General features: G+C 37.9%; 2 protein-coding genes across 2 annotated transcripts; one reads left to right on the forward strand and one right to left on the reverse strand.

Moving 5' to 3' along the window:
- Nucleotides 1-12,210: 12,210 nt before the first annotated feature.
- Nucleotides 12,211-13,851, forward strand: LOC115229207 (fat-like cadherin-related tumor suppressor homolog). The gene is made up of 2 exons (XM_029799600.1): nt 12,211-13,093; nt 13,156-13,851. The coding sequence occupies exons 1-2, from the start codon at nt 12,488-12,490 to the stop codon at nt 13,816-13,818; spliced, it is 1,269 nt and encodes a 422-aa protein (XP_029655460.1). The 5' UTR covers nt 12,211-12,487; the 3' UTR covers nt 13,819-13,851.
- Nucleotides 13,852-19,890: 6,039 nt separating this feature from the next.
- LOC115229200 lies at nt 19,891-24,945 on the reverse strand. The gene is made up of 3 exons (XM_029799595.1): nt 24,637-24,945; nt 23,578-23,624; nt 19,891-21,982 (listed from the first exon to the last, which is right to left on the reverse strand). Exons 1-3 carry the CDS (start codon nt 24,943-24,945, stop codon nt 19,891-19,893), a joined length of 2,448 nt encoding a protein of 815 aa, XP_029655455.1.
- Nucleotides 24,946-25,266: the final 321 nt, after the last annotated feature.

The raw sequence follows: 25,266 nt of genomic DNA on the forward strand, positions 1-25,266 counted from the left end.
GTGGCAAATACAAAAATCTAATATTTCTAAAAGGATTCGCTCTTTTATGTCCTTTTCCCTTTGCAGGGTGTTGAGGCTAAAATCGAATATTAAACTAGCTTCTGCTAATTTTTGGAAATAGTATTTTTCTTTTAGTTTAATGTTGGTAATATCTGGATTTGGACTTTTATTAATTACCTTTTAAAAGTGGGGTATTTCCATAATTCTGAGGGACTTGATGGGAATGTAAACAAGGGGAAAACATAACACACAACAACTAATTAAAATAAAAATTTATATTTATAAAATCTATTAATAAAAATAAATTAAAATATAGAAATTAATAAATCTCTTCATTATTTGACCCTTCATCTTTTTTTTCATGAGCAACCTAAATACACAAATATAACAACAAACAATAAAGAAAATCCCATCCTCCACACATTTCATAGCACATTCATAGGAAGGGACCACCCCGTCGTCTGGATTGGGCATAATCACAGCCGAGGTGAAGGAGGGAGGCAGAGTATTCCGTGATCTACACGTTAATAACTCAAACCCACACATAGGCCGAGATATTGGCATGTCTTATGTCACTAATCAGTCTCCGTGAGGCTTCTTTGTACTTGTGGAAGTAGTTTATTGAGAGGGTCGAGAAGAGGACTGCAAATAAGAGGAGGATGAAGGAGGCGTATGAGTTGGTTCGGTTGGACTTGTTGGCCACAGTTCCTAAGAAGGTTAGTCTGTTTGTTTGGGGGACGTTGGAAGGATTTTTGTACCGAATAAAGCGAATCCAGCCACAGAGGATATTATGAATAATCCAAAAAATATGATGGAAAAAATGTAATACCGAGACTGTAACAACATTGATTAATTTTAATTATTTTAATTTTTTAATAAATTAAATATTTTCTTTGTTACTTTTATTTAATTAATTAAATAAGTAATTCAAGGACCAGTTCTTGTGGTCCCCTTGTCCCCTCAACCAAAATTTATCAAAAAACCTGTTAGTAAAAAAATTAAACATAACTAAGTAAAGTGAGTTGTAAAGTCCTTCATTTGTCTTTGTTTTGCGAGCTAAACAAGTCCTTGAGGTCCTTAAAATTACGATGATCAGTTCTCCTTTCGTAGGGAGAACAGAGCTGTATTTTAGGCTTAAAATAGAGGAGGACATTCTTACAGGAGCCGAGGAGTATTTTTCATGACTTCTGTCATATCTACATTGTCAGGCACAACTAGGGGTACTCTTGGTAGACAATGTCCACTCTCCCTCTACTGGGGAGTAATAAATGAACAAATATACTTTTTTGTGGGCTGTCTTATCTTTTCCGACAATTCAATTATCTGTAATGTTATAATATTCTACTTCTGATTGTTGTTTTTTGCAATATTCCTCCAATTCGTATCGTTCTGTCACAAGTTGTTCGATTTCTGCAAACATTGAACAGGCTTTAGTCCTCTGTTCACTCAGAGAAAGACCTTCAAATGAAAGAATTGGTTGTTCTGAAGTCCCTTGAGATGCCATATTTTATATTTGTGATGGAATTACTTATATTTGTACTATTAATTACGTTCGATATTAATTATCTGTCATTTCTGATGGATTGTGAGTAATTTTGGGCTAAAATGCGCCTCAAAATTTCTTCCATTTTTCTTTCTGTGGTGAAAGGAAATATTTGTTTTTATATTTTTTTATTATTGGATTTGAATATATTTGGGAAAAGTAATAAAATGTGTGATTAAAAATCCATATGCTTCGTTTCCGCAATGTCTATCGCTCTGTTCATAAATATGCTGCAGCCAATGAGCCAATGTTTAAGTTCGAACCCTCCTCTCCAGAACGAGCAGCAGTAGAAGAGCACCTGAAGAAATACCAGCAGCCAACAAATGTCCCAATCATTATAAATGGAGAACGTTTATTCACAGAAAATGTATCTGAACAAGTTGCGGTTAGTCATTACTTTTAAATAGCACAGCCATTTGACCATAAGAGAGTTCTGGCCAAATATTCCATGGCAACAAAGGTGTGGCACATTAATAAAACTGATAGGAAATGTTGGCTGAGTCCATAGACTCTTGTCTGTCTGCAAGGAGGGCGTGGGATCTAACCCCGTTGTCGGAGAGGGCTGATATTTATCTCAAAGCTGCGGATTTAATGGCCACAAAATATCGTTATGACCTGATAGCCACAACAATGCTTGGACAAGTCAATTCTCTGATTATATTTGGCAGGGGAAAACTGTTTTGCAAGCTGAAGTGGACTCGACTGCAGAAATGATAGATTTTTTTAGATTTCACGTTCAATTTGCTTTGGTATATATAAAGACTGACTTTTCAGTCCCTCAATGAGTATGTCCCGACAAGCAACAGTCAGCGACTCAACAACTTTGTCCTGCGGGGATTGGAGGTATTCGGTGGTGGTCATTTTAGGGGTTTTGGGCATCGATAACTCCTTTCAACTTCACAGCCATTGCCGGGAATTTGGCAGCGACTGCTTCTCTGATGGTATTCTGTGAGTAATAAACCAACAGGGCAATGTCACTGTGTGGAAACCCTCCAACTACGCAATCCTCTCGAACTATCTGGTCTATCAAATACTCGAGGAGGCGGGAATGCCGAGGGGGGTCATCAACTTTGTCCCCTCCGACCCTTCAATGTTCCTCCAATCGGTCACTACTCATCCTAATTTGGCGGGAATATGTTTTACTGGCAGTTCAAAGTAAGTAAAATCAGTTCAAAAATAGAATTCAAAAAATCATTTACAAACAACTCGGACAAAATATTGATCAATATACCTGTTTCCCGCGCTTAGTTGGGGGTATTGAAATGTATTGAGTAATAGAATGTGGCGGGAAAAACTTTCATTTGATCCATCCGAGTGCAGACTTGGACTCAGTGGCAGCGGGGACAGTGTTGTCGGCCTTTGAATACAGCGGACAAAAATGTTCGGCCTGTTCTAGACTGTATGTCCCGCGGTCAGTCTGGCCTGCCCTGAGGGAACAGATTGTGGCCATTCTTGAGAAGAAAGTGGTGGGCTCGCCTTTGGATTTGACTAGTTTTATGGGGCCGGTCATCCATAGACAGGTCATAGTGGCACATTAGTTTTAGTCATTCGATAATATATGCAGCTATATCGACTTTGCTAACAAATCTGAGGAGCATGAGGTTATTTATGGTGGTCAGTGTGATGACAGGTTGGGTAGGGGTTGGTTATAGTCCAATAGTGTCGGGTATTTTGTTCAACCAACTTTTATTGAGACAAAAAACCCGACAAGCAAACTGATGGTTGAGGTTGGTTATTGACTGACTGGTAAGGAAATATTCGGGCCTGTTTTGACTGCTTATGTTTTCGATGATAAAGATTTCGATAAAATGCCCCAATTGATTGACAGGTCGACCAAATATTCTCTGACTGGGTCAATATACAGTCAGGACAGGTAAGACAACAACACTCACTCCACCAGAAGTGTCATTCAACGAGTGACCCAATCTCTCCGTCACTCCACTGGCAACTTTTATATAAACTGTAAGAGCACAGCCTCGATTGTGAATATGCAACCATTTGGAGGGGGTCGACTGTCGGGTATATCACTTTGTCAGTCATTATAGGCACTAATGATAAGACTGGAGGGCCTTTCTATTTGACCAGATTTATATCCCCTCTCACCACCTCGGAGGCTCTGGGGCATGAGAGGACTCATACTCACCCCTCTATGGGTCAATAATTATTTATTAATTTTATTAATAAATAATCTACACTAATTGATATTATTTTTTGGAATAAAATAATAAATTGGTCAAATTGTGCCCGCTCTTTCAATGTTGTCATGTGTGGTGGATATGACATGTCGTACTTCTCTCAGCAAACGACTGTAATTCCTGAGAAACATTGCATCAGTGGTCATATCAATAGTCGAATTCAACTTGGCAATCCTTCTCATCTGTGTATATCACAAAGAGACTCATTAACCTGTTTAGTAGCGAACAGAGGAGGCCAAATGCAGTGCTCTACCAACACAAATATGACTTTAAGGTTCAGTCTGACTGACAAATTGAGGTCATTCTGGAAACTGTGCCCACAAATGTAATCAGATGTTATCAAAAAGAGAGCCACACAGCACGTGCTGGCAACCGACCGAATGTTCTCTTCCAAACCACTTTTCTCACCACGAAAAAAATTCGCACTGAAAATTCCCACAATATCAATAAACTAAGAAATCTTTGTTGGATTCCCGCCAATACTCGACTTTGGCTTAATTTTCCCGCCATTTCTACCAACAGAGGTCGAATTGAGTTCACTCCAATACGAAATCCTGTTCTTTTTGAGCAGAGCCTCAATCGAGTTTGCCTCCGACCGAGAATCCCAGTGAAAGAACAAGACAACATCCACAACTGTCCTACTGACACAGTTCTCTACCATTACTGTGATGCTCTCACCACAAAGAGCAGCCTCAACATTAATGAGATCCCGACTGAACTCCCCGTCCTTCGCGCTCTTCCTGTGACTCACAATGTGTCTAAACAGACTACGAGCCCTCAAGACAGTCCCCTCAGACATGTCCCCCAAGTAATGTGCCAAGTCCACAGCCACACACCTGCCTGTCCACGTGATTAATCAATTCACTTAAAAGAGCAGCCACGATGGGGGGCAAGTCAGAGAAGGAGGACTCACAAATCCCCAGGACGATTCGTTTGCCCCCCGAGATACAGGCAGAGATTATATTCAGACTCTCCTGGCAGCTTTCAACCAAGTTCTGAGTCGTTAAAATCAACAGGAATGTGCTCGAGTCAATCGAATTGAGTGTTTGGTGGCTTAAAACACAACAACTCGGATTAATTTCACGACTTTCCCCAATCTTGGCTGTGTGTTGAGGCCACAGTACCTTAAACCCAGAAAGTTCTAGAATTTTGACCACTTGAGTGAATATATGGCTATCCCGGGCATCGTAGAGGACATAGACGAGGTCATTTCTCTTACAAACTCGTCTTTCAACCTCGGAGGTCTTCCCTCGGGAGTCCTTTGCCCGAATAAAATTGTCACGTGAGAAAATAATTCGTTTTCTGATGAAATAAGTGAAAGAATGACCGAATTTGATTGGTTTGGATGTGCATGTATTCGTGGAGGTCATTTTCTGTCATGCAGAGGAGGAGAGTGCCCTCAATGTCCTCCTCAAAGAACAGATCTGCCACTGGAGGGGACACCTGGATTGACCTGAGCCAATCCCTGACTTGGAATTTTGACCAGAATTCAATTTGTGTGCATTCAAATGACCTGTCATCGTCCCTGTTGGTTTTTAGTCGGTGGGAAATGTCGAAAGGAACAGCAAAACTGGAATAAAGTGTGAGAGAAAAGTACATTTGGATATATTTGGAGAGTTGCTCTGCCAGAGTGGCCACATTGTGCACATTGTGGGGCAGAAAGTGTACATAATGAGTGGCCCACGCCTTGAGTTGAGTGAAATGTGTATTTTCAATGTGTTCAGTCTGGATGGCGATTACATTCAAGGACTGTTTTCGGTAGGAAATGAGTCGAAATTCGTGAAATGAGAACAAATTAGAGAAGTAGTCCTTCGTGATGAACACAAGCACGACACTCGCCTGTTCGATCACCCTCAGTCTCAGAGCCAGTCGATAGGCACTCTTTTTTAGCACTGAGTCGTTGTCAGTCCAGAACATGTTGGCCCACCCGTTCAGTTGGAGGTGTTTTGTCAAGTCACGAATTGTTTTTTGTGTGTAAAAATTGGCCTGTGTTGAGAAGGAGATTGCAATTTTTGTTTTTTGGTGGGGTTGTGTGGAGTTAGTCATGTTTGTGGTTGTTTTGGAACGGGTTATGGGAGGGTTGGTGTGTTTTGTGTGTTTTTTATTTATTTTTGTATAGTCTTTGTTTACTGACATACATTGTAGTGTTGCTTGGTTATACTACAGTTTATTATGTGACATGGGCAGCTGGCAACCGGTTACATTTTTTGACATTGTAGACGTCAAAATAAATGCCTTTGATTATCACAAATATTATTTTTATGCACCAATTATAGATTACATAATTCACACGGAGGAGTAACAAGATTGAGTATGAGTGTCGACAAAAGATACTTCATTGTTAAAATTGAGATAATCAGAGAAGTCATTTGCAATTGTGAAGTATGTAAATTTGCTTGTTTATTAAAAGGCTGGTCATCATATTTTTGCTTCTCCGAATGAAAGGTTTCAGCTAGATCTTGTTGATCTATAAAGGTTTTCAGCTTTAAAATATGATTAAAAATGGATTTTCGCAGTCATCAATGTTTGTAGAAGTTCTTAAACATTTTATTCAGATTTGTATCTGTCAGACCACATTTTCATGAATTTTCAAAAGAAGTATGCAACAACTTAATATTTCATTAATTTAATTTTAATTAATTTATTGAACCAGAAAACCACCGTCATAGCCAAAAGAAAGAAGAATTCAGGTGATCCCAGCCTCCCTCAGCAGTTCGCGCAGCCTCTCCCGATGTTCCACCGTTGTCCCGACGCATTTTCGGTACGGACGGGGATTTTCAGGACGAACCTCTCTGTTGTTCCAGACTTTTGGGATAATCTCTTTATCGGAGAAAGTATTCAGCAGGTTTGCCGCTTTCACCCGAATTTTGTCGATTTTTGATCGATTGTTTGCACTTAAGTTTGTTTCCCAGATTCCGCACGCATAGCCGATCGTAGGTTCCAAGTATTGATTATATATGTTGTTTATGCAATATAGGCCTTTGCATTCTCCTGCGTTCTTCAGGAAGGCATTCAGGAAATTAACCTTTCTTGCACCCGCCATAACTACATTTTCGACGTGGGTTGAAAAGGTTAGAAAGGTGTCGAATGTTACTCCAAAAATCTTCTGGGTTTTGCTCTGCGGTATAATTTCCCCGTCTAACTTCGCTTCAATTGAGACTTTCCCAAGCCATTTAATCTGATTGATGGAAACTGCCTACTATAAAGCAATGAAAATGAATGTCCACAATAGTAAATACAATTTACTGTCGAATATAAAGTTTAGATAAAAATTATTAAATTAATTTATTTCCTGGAATATTGCCGATTATTGCATAAATAAATTAGAAAATGCCGGCTAATAATAAATGTTGATTAGTTTGGTTATCCTTGTGGACATAACCAGGGGTTCTACGTGTAATTCGGAGAGTTGGTGGTTGATATTAACATGTTCAGTCCCTCAGAGAGTGCTGGCCTTCAGAAAAGAGTGGCCACTCCTCCCTTCCACTTACTTTGCCCTGTGTAAATGCCCAATGTTTAAATACGGACATTCCCATGTGGACTTGGGTTGTGTTATAACGAATATTTGAGTGTGTTTGGAGAAGGGAGTGTGCTCGAGGGAGGACTACAACCAAATTGAGGGGACTCTCTGCTGTGCTACTTTGGAAAGGCACTGTTCTGTCGAGATTGTTCGATTGGGTCTCTTCTTTGGTGTTACTTTATAGATAGTCCTAAGGTTGAGGTGACTGCTTGGTCGAATAGTTCAGGACTTGAGTATAATTATATATGTGGATCCTCTGAATATGTATATTTTATTAATAATGTATTTAAATGTATTCAATATATAGGATTTGACAGATCACATGTGCATAAATAATTGCTCACTAGATCAGGAATCTGTGAATGAATTAATTATAAAAAATAATAAACTAATTAAAAAAATAAGTAAAAATTATATAATATTAATAGATATTCCAACAATCATCAAATCTATTAATCTGACAAAAAACTCAACATTTTTAATTGGAACAGTCAGTCTAATAACCCCTTTGATGTATAATCAAATAAAAATATGTTATTTATCAAAATGCAGTTCAAAGCTGGAAAATGGTTAATTCTAATAACTCACGTACACTCAGAGACAATCAAACTAATCTTCAGTCCTACAGCCTCAACCCACGTGCTAATTCTATATCTGACGACCCATCAAAACTACGAAATTGAATATCACATAAATTGTAGTATTCGCTGTTCTAATTGACAGACACATCACCGGCTAGTCCTGTCTGGATTAGTTTGGAGTACACACAGAATGTTGTTGGGAATGTCACCAAGATTACGGTCTCGGTGATTATTTTGGTCATGTTTGTGGGTTATTATAAATATATGTAATGAGTAGTACTGATATATGTGTTTAATAGAAGGAGAGTTCTGCATTCATACTACACTCACATTCAGAAAAATGAAATTGATCCATTCGTTATTGAGCTTGACGAATCTCCCTATCACTCCACTGCTAATTTAAATGCATTATGAATATTCAGGAAATATATTTTGTTCTTTAATTATTCAAATTAGACTGTTTTGACATTATAAATATAAGAAACATTTTTAAACCTTAAAAATTGAAAAAATTAACCTTAAAAAGTTAACTTTATTAACCTATAAACCAAAATTTTTAACTTTAAAATTAAAAAAATTAACTTTATTTTTTCTCAACTTAAACTTTTAAAGTTCTTAGTTTAAACTTTTATACGAGACGATAGAAGACAAAACTTATTTTAAGGACTATTTATTGAAAATTGAAATAACGTAATTTTCCAGATTTTGAGTACTAAAGTTTCTACTTGACCTCAAGAAACTCCTGAATTACGAAAAGCATCGTTCGACAGATGCTGAGGATGGCTGACAGTTTTAAAAAAATTAATAATCTTCAGGAGAGATATTTTTGTATTCCATATTAATAATTTTCGTTAGATTGCTTTCCTAAATTCTCTTCTCCAAATATTTTTTAACCTCTATTTCATCTTTCCCAAATTTTATTACACTAAGAGTCGAATATGCGTAGTCTATTGTGCATTCGTTACTCTCAAATTTAGCCCCCTCTGTTCTGCCAAATAATAATTTCGATATTGTTAATGGACAATTTATCCCAAAAGTATTACAAATAATATAAACTTATGTGATCGGATACGTGAAAAAAACTCTAGAAAACTGAAACTCCAACGGCTGACTTATAATCGCAGAAGTTGATGATTATCTGAATTGATCCCACAGTTAATGATTATCTCGCCAAATATTCATTTTTATATATTGACGAATTTTTAATATAGACTTATCTCTATTAGTAAAATAAAGATGGCACCTCAAAGTGACATGAATCGACCTGACAGACTCCGGGGGGTTGATGACTGACATTTTAGCCATGACTAGAGACTAGATCAAAGCAATTAGATCATATCCTCGTGACTAATGTTAGCCCTGAGGACAATTATGCTCGAAATCTTATTGGTAGTCAAGTATTCTTTAGTTCTAATACCATTCTTTTTGATGATACATCCGACTATAACAACTATTACCCCTTCCGGATTTGTCTATAAGCGACTCACGCAAAAAATAAAGAAAAATAAGTGAAAATCATTTCCTCTGTTCCCTATTAATTAACATTACATCCGTCCGGGCTAGTACCTTAGGACTATGTCTAATCCTCCACACTTTTCAACACATACCTAAGTGATATTCCTACACCACTTGAAAATGTATTTCTGTTCCTATACGCAGATGATATTGCGATTACATCATCTAACAAAGACCATTAATTGATAGTTGATTATTCTAAACGGGCTATCCCTATAACCAACTAAATCATCAGCCACTCTCCTAAAAAGTAATACACGAGAACACAATTTCACTCCGATAATCAAAATTAACAATATTTAAATTCCCAACACCAAAACAGTCAAAATTCTCGGGATAACGTACTATACCTTCTTATCATTTTGCTAACACATTGAAAACCTGACTCACAAATGCAAAATAAATGCCTAATACTCCTATAAAAACAATATATTTTCCCAACATTTCAAATCAATCATGAGCACCTCTGCTGTCAAAAAACTCCTTTAGAGACTACAATCAAAAACACACCAGAACTGCACTACTGCTGCATCCTAAAGTCATTCTCTATCAAAAAACCATCGGAAATAAAAGAACTAATAACAAAATCCTCCTTAAACGCACTAATCGCAAACAGTATCCTCAACAATCCCCCCAAAAGGATCTCAGCCGCAAAGATCAGGTCGAACTCGCAAGATTTCGCTGTGGCCATTATCCTTTACTCCTCGACTATCAAAACAAACTGGATAAGGACTTTGATCCGTTCTGTCAAATTTGACATGCGGTAAAGCATGTTGTCCTGGATTGCAAAAACTCACCGCTATAAAAAGATCATATAAGATTAACTCCATCCTTAACTTATAGTGTGACCCTAAGAGGTCTGTCGGTTTTTTACGTGCCACATTCCTACAAATTTCAGGGGGGAATGGGGTTAAATAAATAAACCATAGCAGTTTCGGCTTTTAAAATATAGTTTAACGGCAGATTTTTATGGCTTGCTATCAATAAAATTGTGTTTATGATATTGAAAATGCATTAATGTTTGGGGTCATTTAATAAGCGAATAAAAAGTTTGCTCATAATTCCCTTACAGGTGTATCCCGACAATTTTCGCAGATTATAATTTCAAGACATTTTTTTCCTGTTTTGCATAGAATATCATCTAGGTCAGGCATGCCAAAAGGAAAACAAGTGGTCCTTTTTGAGAGCCACATAACATTTTAGAAAAGCCACAGAAATTCAGATCTTAAAGTCGGGAGAGTCGTCATTTCTTTCTAACTGTCTATTTGAGCTGGTATCTATGCATTTGCCAATTATCTTCAACTTTTCTCACTCTCCTCACGTCAAGATGAAAATGGGTAGACTGAGTTTGTTGAAAACTTGCTGATTATTTGCAAGATTAGAATTTTCCAAAATTGGGGGGTTTGAAACCGCTATTTCCAATTGGAATTGTTCTTCATGCCTGGGCACAGTCCAAACATCTCTAGCCACCCGTATGAAGAAAAACATTCGCTCCTTTATGGCTCGGGAATACTTCCCAGACTCGCCCCACTCCAATCATCAAAGTTGCACAAACAGTCTTAATGTGTCACGAGCCTAGGGTGTTACCGAGCCTAGGTCGTTACACTTATGGACTTAGAAAAAAATTCAAAAAAATATTTGAATTCAATTTCAAAATCGACTTTGTCAAAATAAATATTATAAAATGACAAATACTTAAAAATGGAATTAAGTGCCAATATTTTCGATGATAAAATTTAAAATTAATGCCAACTAGACTGTGCTTTAAAAACGATTTCCTAACTAAAAATAATATTTTAATTTATGAATTGCTATTTAGTTATTTACTTTGTGAAAAAGGAAAAAAAATAAATAAAAGAAATCTTAGTTCAAGGTTAATGTAACAGGCTGTCAATAGATATCGCATGGCCCATCAGTCCAGACAATAATAACAGATACACTTAATGATTTAGCTTTGAAAATATAAACAGTCAATATTCCCAATCGATCAATACTGTATGGTATCACTTTCTATATCAAAAAATAACGAATAAAAAATTGTTTTAAAAAATCATTGCCTTTGTTTAGAAAAAAGCATCTCGAGAGTGCTTAATCTAGTCTTTAGAATTAATTTGTAATAAATTATTGAAATGATAAGGAATGGTTGTGGTTTTGTAATTTTAGACGCATTATATTACAGTAAAATAACAATGCAGTGAGTGCAATTAAGACAAATTCAAAATGGTTGAAAAATATTCCCCAATTTATTGGAGTGCCCTGATTTTAACATTTGACTACTTTGGAGTGTTTTGTGCATTTGGGCAATCAAAAATATTATGTAAAACAATCCATGATTTGTTTACTGCTTAGTCAGATTGACCACAAAAGAACTTACAATCTCAAATATCATTACGGCGTTATTAAACAGTATATAAACAAATATTCCGGCGATGCTAATCCTCCTTAATGGTTGGCAGTGTAAACACTAACTTGTATAGAATACACTACTACTCACTTTACTCACCACTTTCACTCACTCTGAAACCATACAACTATACAAGACAATAAAAGAAGAGATTCCTGTTGGCACTGTCGTATACAACTTCTGCCAAGACACTGGTGTGCAATGTGGAGAATACACAGATATTAAGTATTCAAATGTGTATTTCTCGGCTAATATATTTGGAGAAATAATGGTTAAATGAATATAACTTAATTAAATTAGGTGGTTGACCGAATAGACTACGACGGACCTCGTTTTGGATTTAAAAATGGTGTTATATTCTTAGAAATCACACTTCTAAAAGATTACAATTCATACACAGTCGAAATATATATAACAGTAAGAATTGGTGAACTATAGTGACAGGTCTTGGACATAAATGACAACCCCCCAATATTCCCAAGAAATAAACAGAACATAACACTGGGAGGATTATCAACTGGGTTAATTATCCACTTCCCGAGAGCAGTGGATAAAGACTCGGGGGTGAATGCACAGACATGGTATGAAGTGGTGGGGGATAGTCAGTTCTCCCTCACAAATAAAAAATCATCCCCCACTCTTGTATGCCACTCCTCCCTCACTCCCCTCTCCCCCATTAACCTGCGAGTCATTGCCTTTGACCAACTCGACATACACTACTGGTCATTCATGGACATTGCCATCACATTCAACTCCTCCCACAACACTCCCATTCAGTTCTACGACGTCATCCTCAAAAAAGTCCCGGGAAACAGAAATAAAGTGCTCACAATCCAACCCACGGACGGGGAGATCGCAGAATATGGAAGACCGACGTACCCAACACGCGTCTATGGGAAATTTTCGGTGTCATATGACGGAGAGATTACACCGGTCGGCACATATACAGTGTTGAATGATGTATTTGATGTGGATGTGAGCTATACCAACAGCAACAGAGTGGGAGTGTATACAATCCAAGTGGAGACGATTGAAGAGAAGAAGGTCACATTGAAATGGGCGAATGCTGTGATTTTTCCTGTGTTAGATGTGAGAAAGGAGACAACTTTAATAGACCGATTGAGTGTGAGTGGGGGAGTAGATGTGGAGTGCAGTACTAATTCGGAGACTATTGTGTTGTCGAGGGTTTCAAGTAATGAGTACAATCTGATACTCCTTAATTATTCGAGTGTCCTCTCCACAATTAGTGTCAACGTAAGTTTTGTGGTGGTGGAGGACACTGATTGTACTCGAATGTGGCATCCTCACCAAAAGATATATACAATTACTGTACAGGTTGGGATATATTATTTATCATCATATATTTTTATTTGTATTCTTACTTAAATTTATAATAGATTATGCCTAAAGATTACAACTCACCACAATTATTGAAAATATATGAGAATATGCCCATTCAAACCGATGTTTATATTGGAATTAGTGTAGATTGGAGATTGACAGACACTTCAAATTTTGGTTATCGATCATTTAATACAAGTTTAATCACTTCAAAGAGGTTATTTAACCAAGAAATCGAAAAGTCAATTGATGTGAAGTTTTTCCTTTTGAATAATACTTATATCAATCAAACGATAGAGATTATGGACGTAAATGACAATTCTCCAGTGTTTACAAACAAGACATGTTCCATCATTATATTGCGAAATACTTCTCCCGGACAATATTTAACAAATGTATTTGCTGAGGATGCTGACATTGGAATGAACGGAAAAATCAATTATAAAGTCATTTCGGTAACGAATATGAATAAAGACATTGGAAACTGTGATTCAAAAACAAACTACGAGAATAAATTTAAAATTGATCCGAATTCGGGACAGTTATACGTAAATCAGATCATTGAAAATGCGGGATATCTTCTTCTTAATATACAAGCTACTGACTCGGGGTCACAAAGATTATTTGCCAATATTCGCTGTCTTGTTCACTCCGTCGATTTGACGTCTATTTTTGATTATTCATTCAACGGGGCAGTGCAGTGCAGCATCAGTGGGTGATCAGACCCCTGTGGGCAACCTGGCCTTTACGTGTTTCCATGGCAACTACATAGCAAATTTTTACTAAAAGGCCAGGCAAACGATCCGAACTAATGATTGAACTTTAAATTTTTGAGAAAATGATGTTTTATATTTGAACCATGCTTGCTTTAAAATAGTAAAATTATTTACAACATTAGCAAATTAGAATGTGAATTATTTTTATTTTTGATAATATAAATTGCAACATTAGCAAATTATAATTTACATCAAATTTTTTGCAAAGTTTGTAACAACTTTAACTCTAACCTTACCCCAAACCCTAACGTTGGCAATTGACAACATAAATATTCAAAATCTAACCCTAACCTTAACCCAAACCCTAACGTTGGCAAGTGACAACATAAATATTCAAAATCTAACCCTAATCTTAACCCAAACCCTAACGTAACCCTAACTCGAAATTAAATGATGTTTATGCTGACGATTCTTCAGACATTTTTGACAAAAATTGGAAGCCTTTTTGGCCAACCGGTGTTTGCTTCGAGCATTCATATCCTCCGGGAATATCCCGATTAACGCTTCCTTAATTTGATTGTATTCGTTAATATTTCTGACATAACCCTTAAACCCAGACATCACAAAGTGTGAGTAACCACGCTGTTAAAATTAATATACTTTTGGGTAAGCCATTTTTAAAAGATAATTCAAATGTAATTTTAAATTAGAATAATTGATTAATCTACACTCTTCCATATATAAATTGCTATATTCAATATTTAATACCTTTTCTGCGGTTTCCATAGAAACACGTAAAAGGACTGGCTACCCATAGCGACATAGTCGCCCATGTGACATATTATCGTCCTGCTTGTTGTACTTCTTACTGGTTTGGGGATTTTTGTTGGTTTTCGTTACCGCAAAAATATTCTGTCATTTATGAAGAAAAATGAGGAATATGCAACAAACAACGAAATCTACGAATGTCAAGATGTTTACAACAACCTTTAATTTCATTATATTAATTATGGACCTGTATTATTTTAATCATATTCTTTTAAAATAATTTATGTTAGTTACGTGAAAGTAGCTGAGAAAGTAGGAATCATTTGCTAATTTTCTGAAGTCTACCTATATTTGGCAATGTTACTTTTACCGGTTATATTGTTCTTTTCATGTATCTTTAAACTGGATTGATATCCACCCAAAGCGCTATTTGGGGAATCTTTCATAAATTTTTTTTTTTTTTTTTTTTTTTTTTTTCTCCTAGATTTTTTTTTTTTAATGAAAACCAACCAATAACTACAAGTTAAGCCGACGCCGACGACGCCGACGCGATCGAGAAAGAATTAGAGCGTACTATCGCAAGGGATATCCGCTCGAAAAACCATCTCGATTCGCGGGCGTCGCCTGTGATGGCACCATAAATAAGACTGCCATTTCTAATTTAATTAATACTAAACTTACAATCCTTTTAAAAAAGAACTATTGCGAGGAAACTGTCAATGGACCAGTATTTTTAAATTGTTGGAAGAATTATAATGGAAATTTATTTGTAGTAAAAGAAGATGTTTTACATTGTGATATTCAATCATTTAAACGAGAAATATGAGTGGAAACAACATACTAACATGTTTGGACATATTTTTTACAGGGCTATTCAGTTCCATAGCCCTGTCTATTTAGTTCTATACTCCGGTTTATTCAGTTTCATAAAAATCAATTTAAATCAAAAAAATAGTATTTTGAACTATTATTTATTCTATTAAGAGGAAAATTGGCTCTCTTATCCCAATCATATTAGTGTAAAAATTAACTAACATTAACAGCTAATTTCAATTGAAATAATCATAACATTGATAAATGATTGTATCTGTGTTTAGCAAGGATTCTAGGAATTCGCAGAAGATACGAATTTTTTTTGAGCCGAAATACACTTCAAAACCGAGAACTCCGTTACTCGTGATCATGGATAAAACATTGATGTTCTGTTCACAATTACATCGAGAAAATCTGACATCATTGATTTCAATCGGAAAATTGCCACTGGACGTTGAGTGTGTCGATTGAAGCCATAGTTTGTGACAATATCCCAAATCTTTTATGGTTCCTATTCTTTGAGATTTTCAGTGGGTAGTTAAAAGTCCAAGTTACTAAATTCTTCTTCTGTCACGTGATTATCGACTAGTTTATTCATGAGGGATATTAACACTAAATTGTTTGCATGATTGTCGTTTAAATTACATTTTTACAGGAATGCCACACTTATTAAAGCAGGGGAAGATTGTGTTTTTTCCATGATTAGCATCTAAGAAAGAATTTCTGGCAAGTGGTGTCGCAAAAGAGGAACAAGGAAATATTATAATGAATAATTCGGTTAGTTAATTAATGACATTGAATATTTAAATTAAGCACAATCCCTTCCGCATAGAAGATTGCTTGATGCGGGATATCGGCAGAGGTTGCAATCTATTGTGAGTAAAATAACACACCATAGGCTTCCTCAGTTATTAGTGTTGCCTCTCGAGCTCGATTTCGATATATTTTTACACCTTTATCAGCTAAATAGATTCGTAGTTCATCTGTCATTGCCGTAATCCTTATATTTGAATATATAAGTATACATTATGGGTTGGGACCCATTTGTGAATATGCACATTTTCTGGCCGTCAATAATACTACAAAGTCAGTAAGTTAAAATACCCCATGCTGAGGGGACGACTGATTTTTGGCCTCTGGAAAATGGTATTTGATGGCATGTAACTTTAATGTTAGAATAAGATTTGTACAGATATGATAATACGACTAGACGTGCAAAGGCCTCTACATTCACGTAACGAAGGTCACTACAGAGCAACAGTGATCTAATGATTCAAAATATTTGAATGTACATTTGGTATAGGTCATTCAATCCATCAAATGAGTTGCTTAGTATTCTCTTTAGCGAGTCTCCATCACAAAAACTAGTGTTAATAAAATGTTAATTACAATTCCTTCAAGTTTGTTAAATTCGAGAATATTTCTCCATTTGGAAATTTAACGTTGCTAGAAATTTTAGTTATTGTTTTATGTCCTGCAACATTTGCTCCATTGAATTCACAGTTTTGCAAAGCTCTGATTCAAATAAGCAATTTTTCAAAAACCGTTTTGTTAAGTCACAGTCACTTTGGACCACTAAGTCAACAAAAAGTAGGACAAGTGAAAGCATTCTAATTAAAGCTAATATTTTATTGTGAATAACTCATTGGTTAGACAACAAATAAATTAAAAACTTTATTAACTAAATCCAAAATTAAAAATAATAAGAAATTAAGTAATTATTGATCCTAGTTTTTGGAAATTTTTCTCATCTTGAGGGGACTCCATCTAGGAATTTGGATAAGTTAAAAAAATTTTTTTGAGCCGGAATACACTTCAAATCCGAGAACTCCGTTACTCGTGATTATGAATAAGACGGAGTCAAAATTATTTTCCGCACTAAGTTTCTGTCTCGTTTCTTCTTTCTTACAATAAAATTCTTCATTCATTCAGGATACAGATGTTCAATGTTGTAAACCTTATTGCCGAATCAGCATGATCCGGATTCTTGTTGAAAGTCTGAACAATTATAGCGGCTAATTTGTCAACATCTGTGTCAGAGACATAACCATCTGCCCAAGTCTCTGCTTTCTTTTTCTCCATGGATTTGTAGTTGAGCAAGCACATTGCAGTCCACCTATCCAGGAAGTTTTGTCTTGCCTGAATTGCAGATGATGGGATAATGGATAACCTTAGGGGAAGAAGACACTTGAACACCGCGAACTGGATGATTCCTTCTGGCCTCCTATGTGTCGCCTCAACCCTTTTATCACCATAGGTCACATTAATTGATGTCCCTACGAATTCACATAAATTCGGTTGCCTATGTTTCAAGCTAAGGTCTTTCTTAAAGAATACCACTCTGTCAATCTCGACCTCACGTGACACTTTCAACGTCTTGATGTACTCATACAAGAATGCAACTGCAGCCCCTCATTCCAAGACCCAGAGTTCTCAATTTTTCTGCAAGCGAGTAAATTGGGGAACCCTCCATATATGTCGTGCTTATGCTTACACCAAGCAGGCTGTTCGCAATATCACCCCAGTCTTCCTCGTTGGGTGGGTCGTGGTACATAGTCACCCCCCTGCTGACAATCATTCCATTTTCTCTCGGTGTTCTCCTGGATGCAGCTGTGGGTATGCTGGGGGCCGGCGACGTCTGAGTAGAGACATCGACTTTGGATGGACTTGGGGGAGACCCTTTTGTCCAGACTGATTCTATCAGTTCGGCTTTTACCCAGCGTACTGGGCTATTAGTCTGTGGGCTCTTCGCAACCCTGTAGGCTGCTGTTGCTGCTTTGGCAGACGGACATCCACCGTAGCACGCCAAGTGCCCAGTGTTCTTGCAGTTAATGCAAGTTTTTGCAGCTGGGACACTCGGTTTCGGCTTGGAACTCGGGCAGTTTTGGTGTCTGTGTTCTTTACCGCAGAGGAGACAACGAATATAAATATTTGATTGCTGTGAGAATCCAGTTGCATGGTCAAGGAAAAGAAAGAAAAAATGGTCAAGAATAATCAAAATCTCTCATCAATTAAAGCTTGCTCCAAAGTTTAAAGAGTTTTATTAAAAAAATTAATCAAAGCTTGCCGAACACAATTTTTTCAATTTGTCAATATGCTTCTTCCTGGCTATCGTTTACCTTCCGTCATCAAATTGTTGGTCCATTGCTCGATCGAGTGTACGACCAACTACATGAGGACTGTCGACAAAAACTTCAGGACAAAACAGTATCTATGATGCTGGATCGGTGGAGTAACATTCATAATGAACCTGTTAGTTGTGTTTTGGTTGTAACATCGGATGGAGAAAGCTATCTAATTGACACTGTGGATACTTAGGAAAAAAATGCAAAATGATTCTATAAAGATTAGTCATGCTGTAGAAATTTGAAAGGAACTTGAACAGGATTAAATGGACTATGAATGTACAGCTATCTTGGAAAAAGCGAAAACTCAGCTGATCAAGCATTAATATTTTTCCACCTACTTGCGAATATAATAGACCCAGCATGTTGTGGGAAATCTCTTTTAACTGTAGAGATTGACCCCGCTTTAAACTTTTGAGTGCCTTCACAACTTGTTCCGCGGAAACTAGTAGTTGTGGAAATGCAATCGAATCAATAGCAGGTGGTGTGCCAAAGTCAACGAAGATAAAACAGGATTAACCTCTATCGAACGAATGCCTTTCGCGTGGAGCAGAAGTGGAGGAATTGAGATACTAAAGTGGAAATTAATTATTATTTAATTAAAAATATAATTTTATGACTAAGAATGTTCTTGTCACACGGTATTTATGGACTGGATTTTTATGCCTATCTAAAAGAAAAATTAAATCCTCTTAAATTCCAAGAGTAGGAAAAAGAATTTTTTAATCTCCTGGGTTTCTCTTTATAAGAATAACACCTTTCATTCAGTCGTGATGAATGCTTAAATATATTTTGTCCACATATCTCTTTGATGGCTGACAAAATAAAAATAACATTTTTTAATATACAAAATTAAATTAATTGTCACCGTCCAACTAAGGTTATTTCTCTAAGTATAAAAATAAATATTTTTCCACTTTTTAATTTTTTAAATAAGTAGTTTCACAAAAATGAAAATGTTTATTGGCGGATAGCTCGAGAATTATCCCTGAGAGTTGGTTGGCAGTGCAAAAAACAAAGAAATATTAGAATGAATAATTAATCACATTAATGTCAATAAAGTCATATTAAAAGAATTCTGAATAGCTGTCCATTTCAGGATTAAGATACCAATGGAGATTACAATCGGGAAGGTCTTTTTACAGAGGGTCAAATCTTAGTGCTCGACATGTATCTTTCTCAAATTATGTATTTATCATTGTGACTCGCGCATCTAACACTAATAGAGCTAAAAAGTTGAACAAAGAAAAATCCGAACAAATAATCAGGTTAGTAAATTTTTTTTTTTTTTTTTTTTTTTTAATGTTTTTATTTTCTTTTTAATACAGTCAAATTAATTAATAGAGAATTAATGTCGTGAACTTGAGGGTTAGTCCGACGACGAAGCACTGCGGATAGAGAGGCAGTTCCCGCGAAGAATTGCAACCGAGATGCGCTGGAAAAGCCAGCTCGTCTCCCTCCGGTCATTTGTATTCTGTGAGATTCTTCCTCCCACAACCCGTAACAGATTTTCTACCTTCTTTCCAACCACACCGGAGGTCTCAAAGGCTAGGGGGACAAACTCAACGACGTTCGGAAGCACAGCGTACTTCGTCAACTTCCTTTCTTCTGCCAGCGCACATGCGTAGCCTGGTGTACTGGCTGTTCCTGTGAGCACAGTATCTGAAAAGGAGTCGACGCAAGTTACATCCCAAACAAGAGACCTTCCTCCTCTAAAGGGGAATATAGTCATTCCGTCAGGACGCTTTCCGTCACTGCGGCAGAGCCCAATAGGTTCAAGGGTCGATGGGAATCCCGCAGAATCCAAAGCCCTTTTCACCACTTCATTGAGGAGGACGTGGCGGGGAAATCGGCCAGCACTCCTCCTACAGGACAATGCGTGTAAACCGTTCGAAGGAATCAAAAAACCACAGCGACAACGGTGAGGTTGGCAGATTTCAAGTCCAAGTCGAAGACACACTCCGATACGTATAGTTTCGTCTTCCATAAGCAGACCATTGGACGCCAACGGAAGTGCGTTTAGCCAGTCTCCTGAGTGAGGCTGACAGACACAGTTCAAAGAAGCCAGTTCCAACTGGTCGACTCGCGTGCGAAGACTCTCCAACAGGTGTGTGCACCAGATGACATCCCAACTCTTCTGTATTGAAGGAATCTCCGGAAGGCCAAGTCCGAGCGATCTCCAGGCGAGAACAGCAACAGGGTATTCCGTAAGCTCATCAAGTTCGAGTGAGTTGATAAGAACAGAGCGAACGAAATTGCCGGAAGCAGACATCGACGAGAGATAACAAGGCAAAGCAAGATCTGCACAAGAACGAACCCCAAGGCCACCAAAGCGGAGTGGAAGTGCGGCACGTGTACGTCCCACGTCAGTGAACAAAGTGTTCAGTAGTAACTGTAATGATGATGTAACCGCGTCATCCAAATCCAAAAGTTCTTGACGTGAGCGAAAACAAGGAGACGTTCGGAGCAAAAAGGTTAAACGGGGGATAAAAAGAAAGTTTTTCAGCAAAAACAGCCCCAGATGGGAGCCAAACAGTCGTAATCGGTCGCAGAGAGGAGCAATCTTATCTCGTTGTGAAACGATAGCCTTCGCAATTCCCTTATCAGAAATCGGTGAACCCAGAATCACAAGATCCGCGAGAGCGGTTATACGAAGGCCGTCAATTTTCTCCGAAAGGGCCATAAAAACCTCACTCTGTTGGGTTAGCGGCTCCGTAAGTCCGATTAGTTCACATTTTGCACCATTTAGAGAAAGGCCAATCTTCAAAAATTCAGATATTATCTTCGAGGCGTCGTCCATAATGACTTCTAAAGGCCCACCAAGAGTGACGTCATCCAAATACCAAAAATTGATAGGCGAAGAAATGCCACGTGCAACGTGATCAACACAGACAGCGAATAGTAGAGGACCGAGGGGGTCGCCCTGTTGGATTCCACACTCAGAGTTGATAACTTTTCCGGAAAAAAGTAAGCTGCTCGGCAAGGAATAGGCCAAGGATACAATTGGGAGAAGATCAGGGCAACGTTCACCAACAGCCTCAAGCATGTGGTCTCTTCTGACACTATTAAAAGCATTCTTGACATCGAGCTTAAGCAAGAAGGGTACATTCTTCGGTTTCGAAATAGTCACCTGGCGAGAGGCGTGAGCTAGTGCTTCACAGGCCCCTTTAACACCAACGCCGAACTGGAATGGCAAGAATTCCCGACACAATTGCGGAATAACACGACGTGACATTATTTTGGCAGCAAGGCGTCTGAAGACATTACCAACTGCAATTGGCCGTAAACCGCCATCACTCTTACGGAGAGCTGTTAGATTGGCCGAAAATAGGAGATCCCTCGCAACAGCAGGGATGGCGCCCGTGACAATTCGAGAGCAAAGCCGATTGATCGAATCCAGGAGAGCACGGCCCGAGTCGGCAGTCAAAGGAGATATAAGGTCCCTCAGTTCGAAAATATTTCTCCATTTGGAAAATTAACGCCATTTAGAATTGTAAGTTGTTTTGTATGTTCCGCAACGTGTTCTGTTTTGAATTGACAGTTTTGTAATTCAGTTCTTTTAAAATAAGCAATTTTTTCAAAAACCGTTCTGCTAGGTTACAGTCGTTTTGGATCACAGAGCGAACAAAAAATAGAACAAGTGGAATCATTCTAATTAAAGGTCATATTTTATTGTGAATAACTCATTGGTTAGACATTTAATTGATATATTTTTTTTAACTGTTTTTGTTAATATATATTACTTTACACATATATTCCGAGGCGTAATGACAACAAAAAATATTTTTATTCGGATTGTATAAATATTTTACCTCTGTAGCATTTCGAGTAATGACTGGATACTTCCATAAAATCCGTAAATAATGGGGGTTGGTTGACGTGGTGTTCGTGAACTAATGAAAATTTGTATCATTTGCAACACTTCGAACAGTCGTAAACGTTGGATCTATTGCGCAACTTGTTCGAATCCATCTCACATGTCCTGTGCCAAAATGACCAAGAAAGCAATGTCCGCTATTTCCATTTGGAATTGTTCTTCATGCCTGGGCACAGTTCGAACATCTCTAGCCACCCGTATGAAAAAAAACATTCGCTCCTTTATGGCTCGGGAATACTTCCCAGACTCGCCCCACTCCAATCATCAAAGTTGCACAAACAGTCTTAATGTCACAAACATGAAAGTCCAGAAGCCCAACAACTCCGTTTACGCTAAATGATCCATTCTAAACTTAGCGAGGGCGGAGTTCTGGCAGCCCTCAGAGTTATTTCGTCTGACAATGGACCACTCAACCCGTCTCGGTCAGTTTTTAAGGCTTTACTCGAAAAACATCCACCGTCTCCTGTGGACCGTCACATTCTCTTTTCGGCCAATCTCACCGCTTTTGGCAAAAAATGTAAAGGGAGCCATCCAATTGCGGTCGGCTTTGTCTTTTGTTTGCTTGCAGCCAAGATTGCATGCAAGTAAATTATCCCCACCATCGCCGCAAAGCTCAGTCCAGTCCAACTCGGGTCGGCGTGCCTGGAGGGTGTGAATCTGCTGTTCATGCTATCCGCAAGTTCTCAGAAGCGTGCAGGAAATCACAATGTCCAAACATTTTGATCAAGCTTGACATCAGAAATGCATTCAACAGTATTTGACGGGACCGAGTTTTGGAGGCCTGCTCTGAGTATTGTCTTTCTGGGCCAACTTTCCAATCATACGGCCAACCATCCTCCCTTATCTTTGATTCCGACACTATCCCGTCTGCTCAGGGAATTCAACAGGGAGACATTCTGGGGCTACTCCTTTTTTGTCTTGGAATCTCCGAGGTGACCAAGCTTCTATCTTCACCATTAAACCTCTGGTATCTCGACGACGCCACTCTCGGTGGCCCTCTGAATATCGTCCTGCAGGACATAATTAAAATTATTCCGGCTCTGGAGAAAGTCGGCCTCAGTTTAAATTTCTCCAAATGTGAAATTTCCAACTTCGGGTGCTTGCAATCTATTTTCCAAGACGCTGTTTCCTCTTTCTGTGATCTTATTCCGGAAGTTCAATCTACTCTCATTGACGAACTTTCTATCCTCGGCACCCTGGTAGCTGGCAATTCTATTGATGTGGTCCTACGCAAAAAAAGAATTCTTTCTCGAGGCAGTTTTCAATCGTATCAGACAGTTGGACTCACACAGCATTATTCCTCCTACGAAATTGCTTCTCAATCCAAAAGCTTTCCTATTTGCTATCATACGGACAACGTTCCCTGCTTTTCTCTCGAGCCACACACATGTCATGGAAATTCTACGCTCTTTTTCTGAATTTTCCTTGGACACAAATGTAGCTCATTTCAGCGAAGTCTGGAGGGAACAATGTCTTGACTTTCCAGAAAATCAAATGTCTCAACGAGCCTGGGATCGAATTAGATGCAAGTAAACTTTCAATCTGCTGCTCGAGTCGTCCAACCAGCACAAAGTCATTTTCTCAGATGAATCATGTTTGGAAGCTTATAACACTTAAGTACAAAGGATTGTTTACCGTGAAAACGTTATTAAAAGTAACAATATCGTGCCTACTGTAAGTACGGTGGAGGAAAGTTAAAGCGATGTGAATGTTTCTCATATACAGGTTGCGAAATCGTGTTATTATTAATGGACAAATGAACAGTGCTAAATATATAAACATTTTGTCAAATAATCTTGAACAATCCGCGCTAAAAATAGGGCTAAAATTGTTTATTTTTCAAGTATCAAAATTTGAAAAATGCTTTGGAAAATGAATTTCGGAAAAATTTTTCCATGAAAGCTAAATATAAACTTTCAAAAAGGATCAAGCGATTCGCAATATTGAATGAAAAGTACTGTAGATTCACGATTAATACACAAAGTTTATACTAAATCTGACGATACGAAGAACTATTTATCCATTTGAGATCGATTGTCCTGTCTCCGATTAAAATATTATTAAATCTAATCTATCTTCCGATTGTCATTACCTGGGATGCGATCACTTCCAAGTATTTTAAAATATACATGGATTTGATTGGCATTATGTAATCAATTTTTAATTTTTGGATTTATTCACAAAACTCTCTATGGCACCCTGGAACATTTAGCCATGAAGTGCGAGAGTATGCTTTACCATGATTACACATGGAGGCATAACGAGGTGGTGAGGCCCCTCCATCTTCTGCTCTGCAATAAGTATGGCTTGAGGTGGTCCAGAAAGTTGCGAACCCATCGAGTTCAATCGGTGTGTGAGAACTTGAAGGTCTGCATTAAGGTGGATACCCCCATACGCACCTCGATTGTTGTTCAGCACAACAGACCCGATATTGTGGTCCACGATAAGGTCACCGGGGAGATTGTTATCGTGGAGGTGGGCGTCACGTGCATCGACCGTTTGCAGAAAGTGGAAGTAGAGAAAAGGAGGAATTATGACCTGCCGCATCGCGGATAGCAAGCGAGTTACCTCGCAAGATTGCTATCGATACCCTCTGGTGCAGCCAACTGGTTTCTCGGAAGTCATTTGTCTTTTTTGGATTAAATCTTAATAATAAAATGGTATGGTGTGTGTCTGTCTGTCTGTCTGTCTGTCTGTGTGTCTGTCTGTCTGTCTGTCTGTGTGTGCACACCAACTTCAAATTGGCAATACGATGTCCTCGACTTACATGATGAGGTCCTTAAAACCTTCCCCCCAAAAAAAATTAAAAAAAATTTTTCTGCGTTTTGGTCAAAATGAACAACTACGATGTCCTCGACTTACATGATG

The sequence above is a fragment of the Octopus sinensis genome, unplaced genomic scaffold, assembly GCF_006345805.1.
Source record: "Octopus sinensis unplaced genomic scaffold, ASM634580v1 Contig12082, whole genome shotgun sequence".
Lineage (NCBI taxonomy): Eukaryota > Metazoa > Mollusca > Cephalopoda > Octopoda > Octopodidae > Octopus > Octopus sinensis.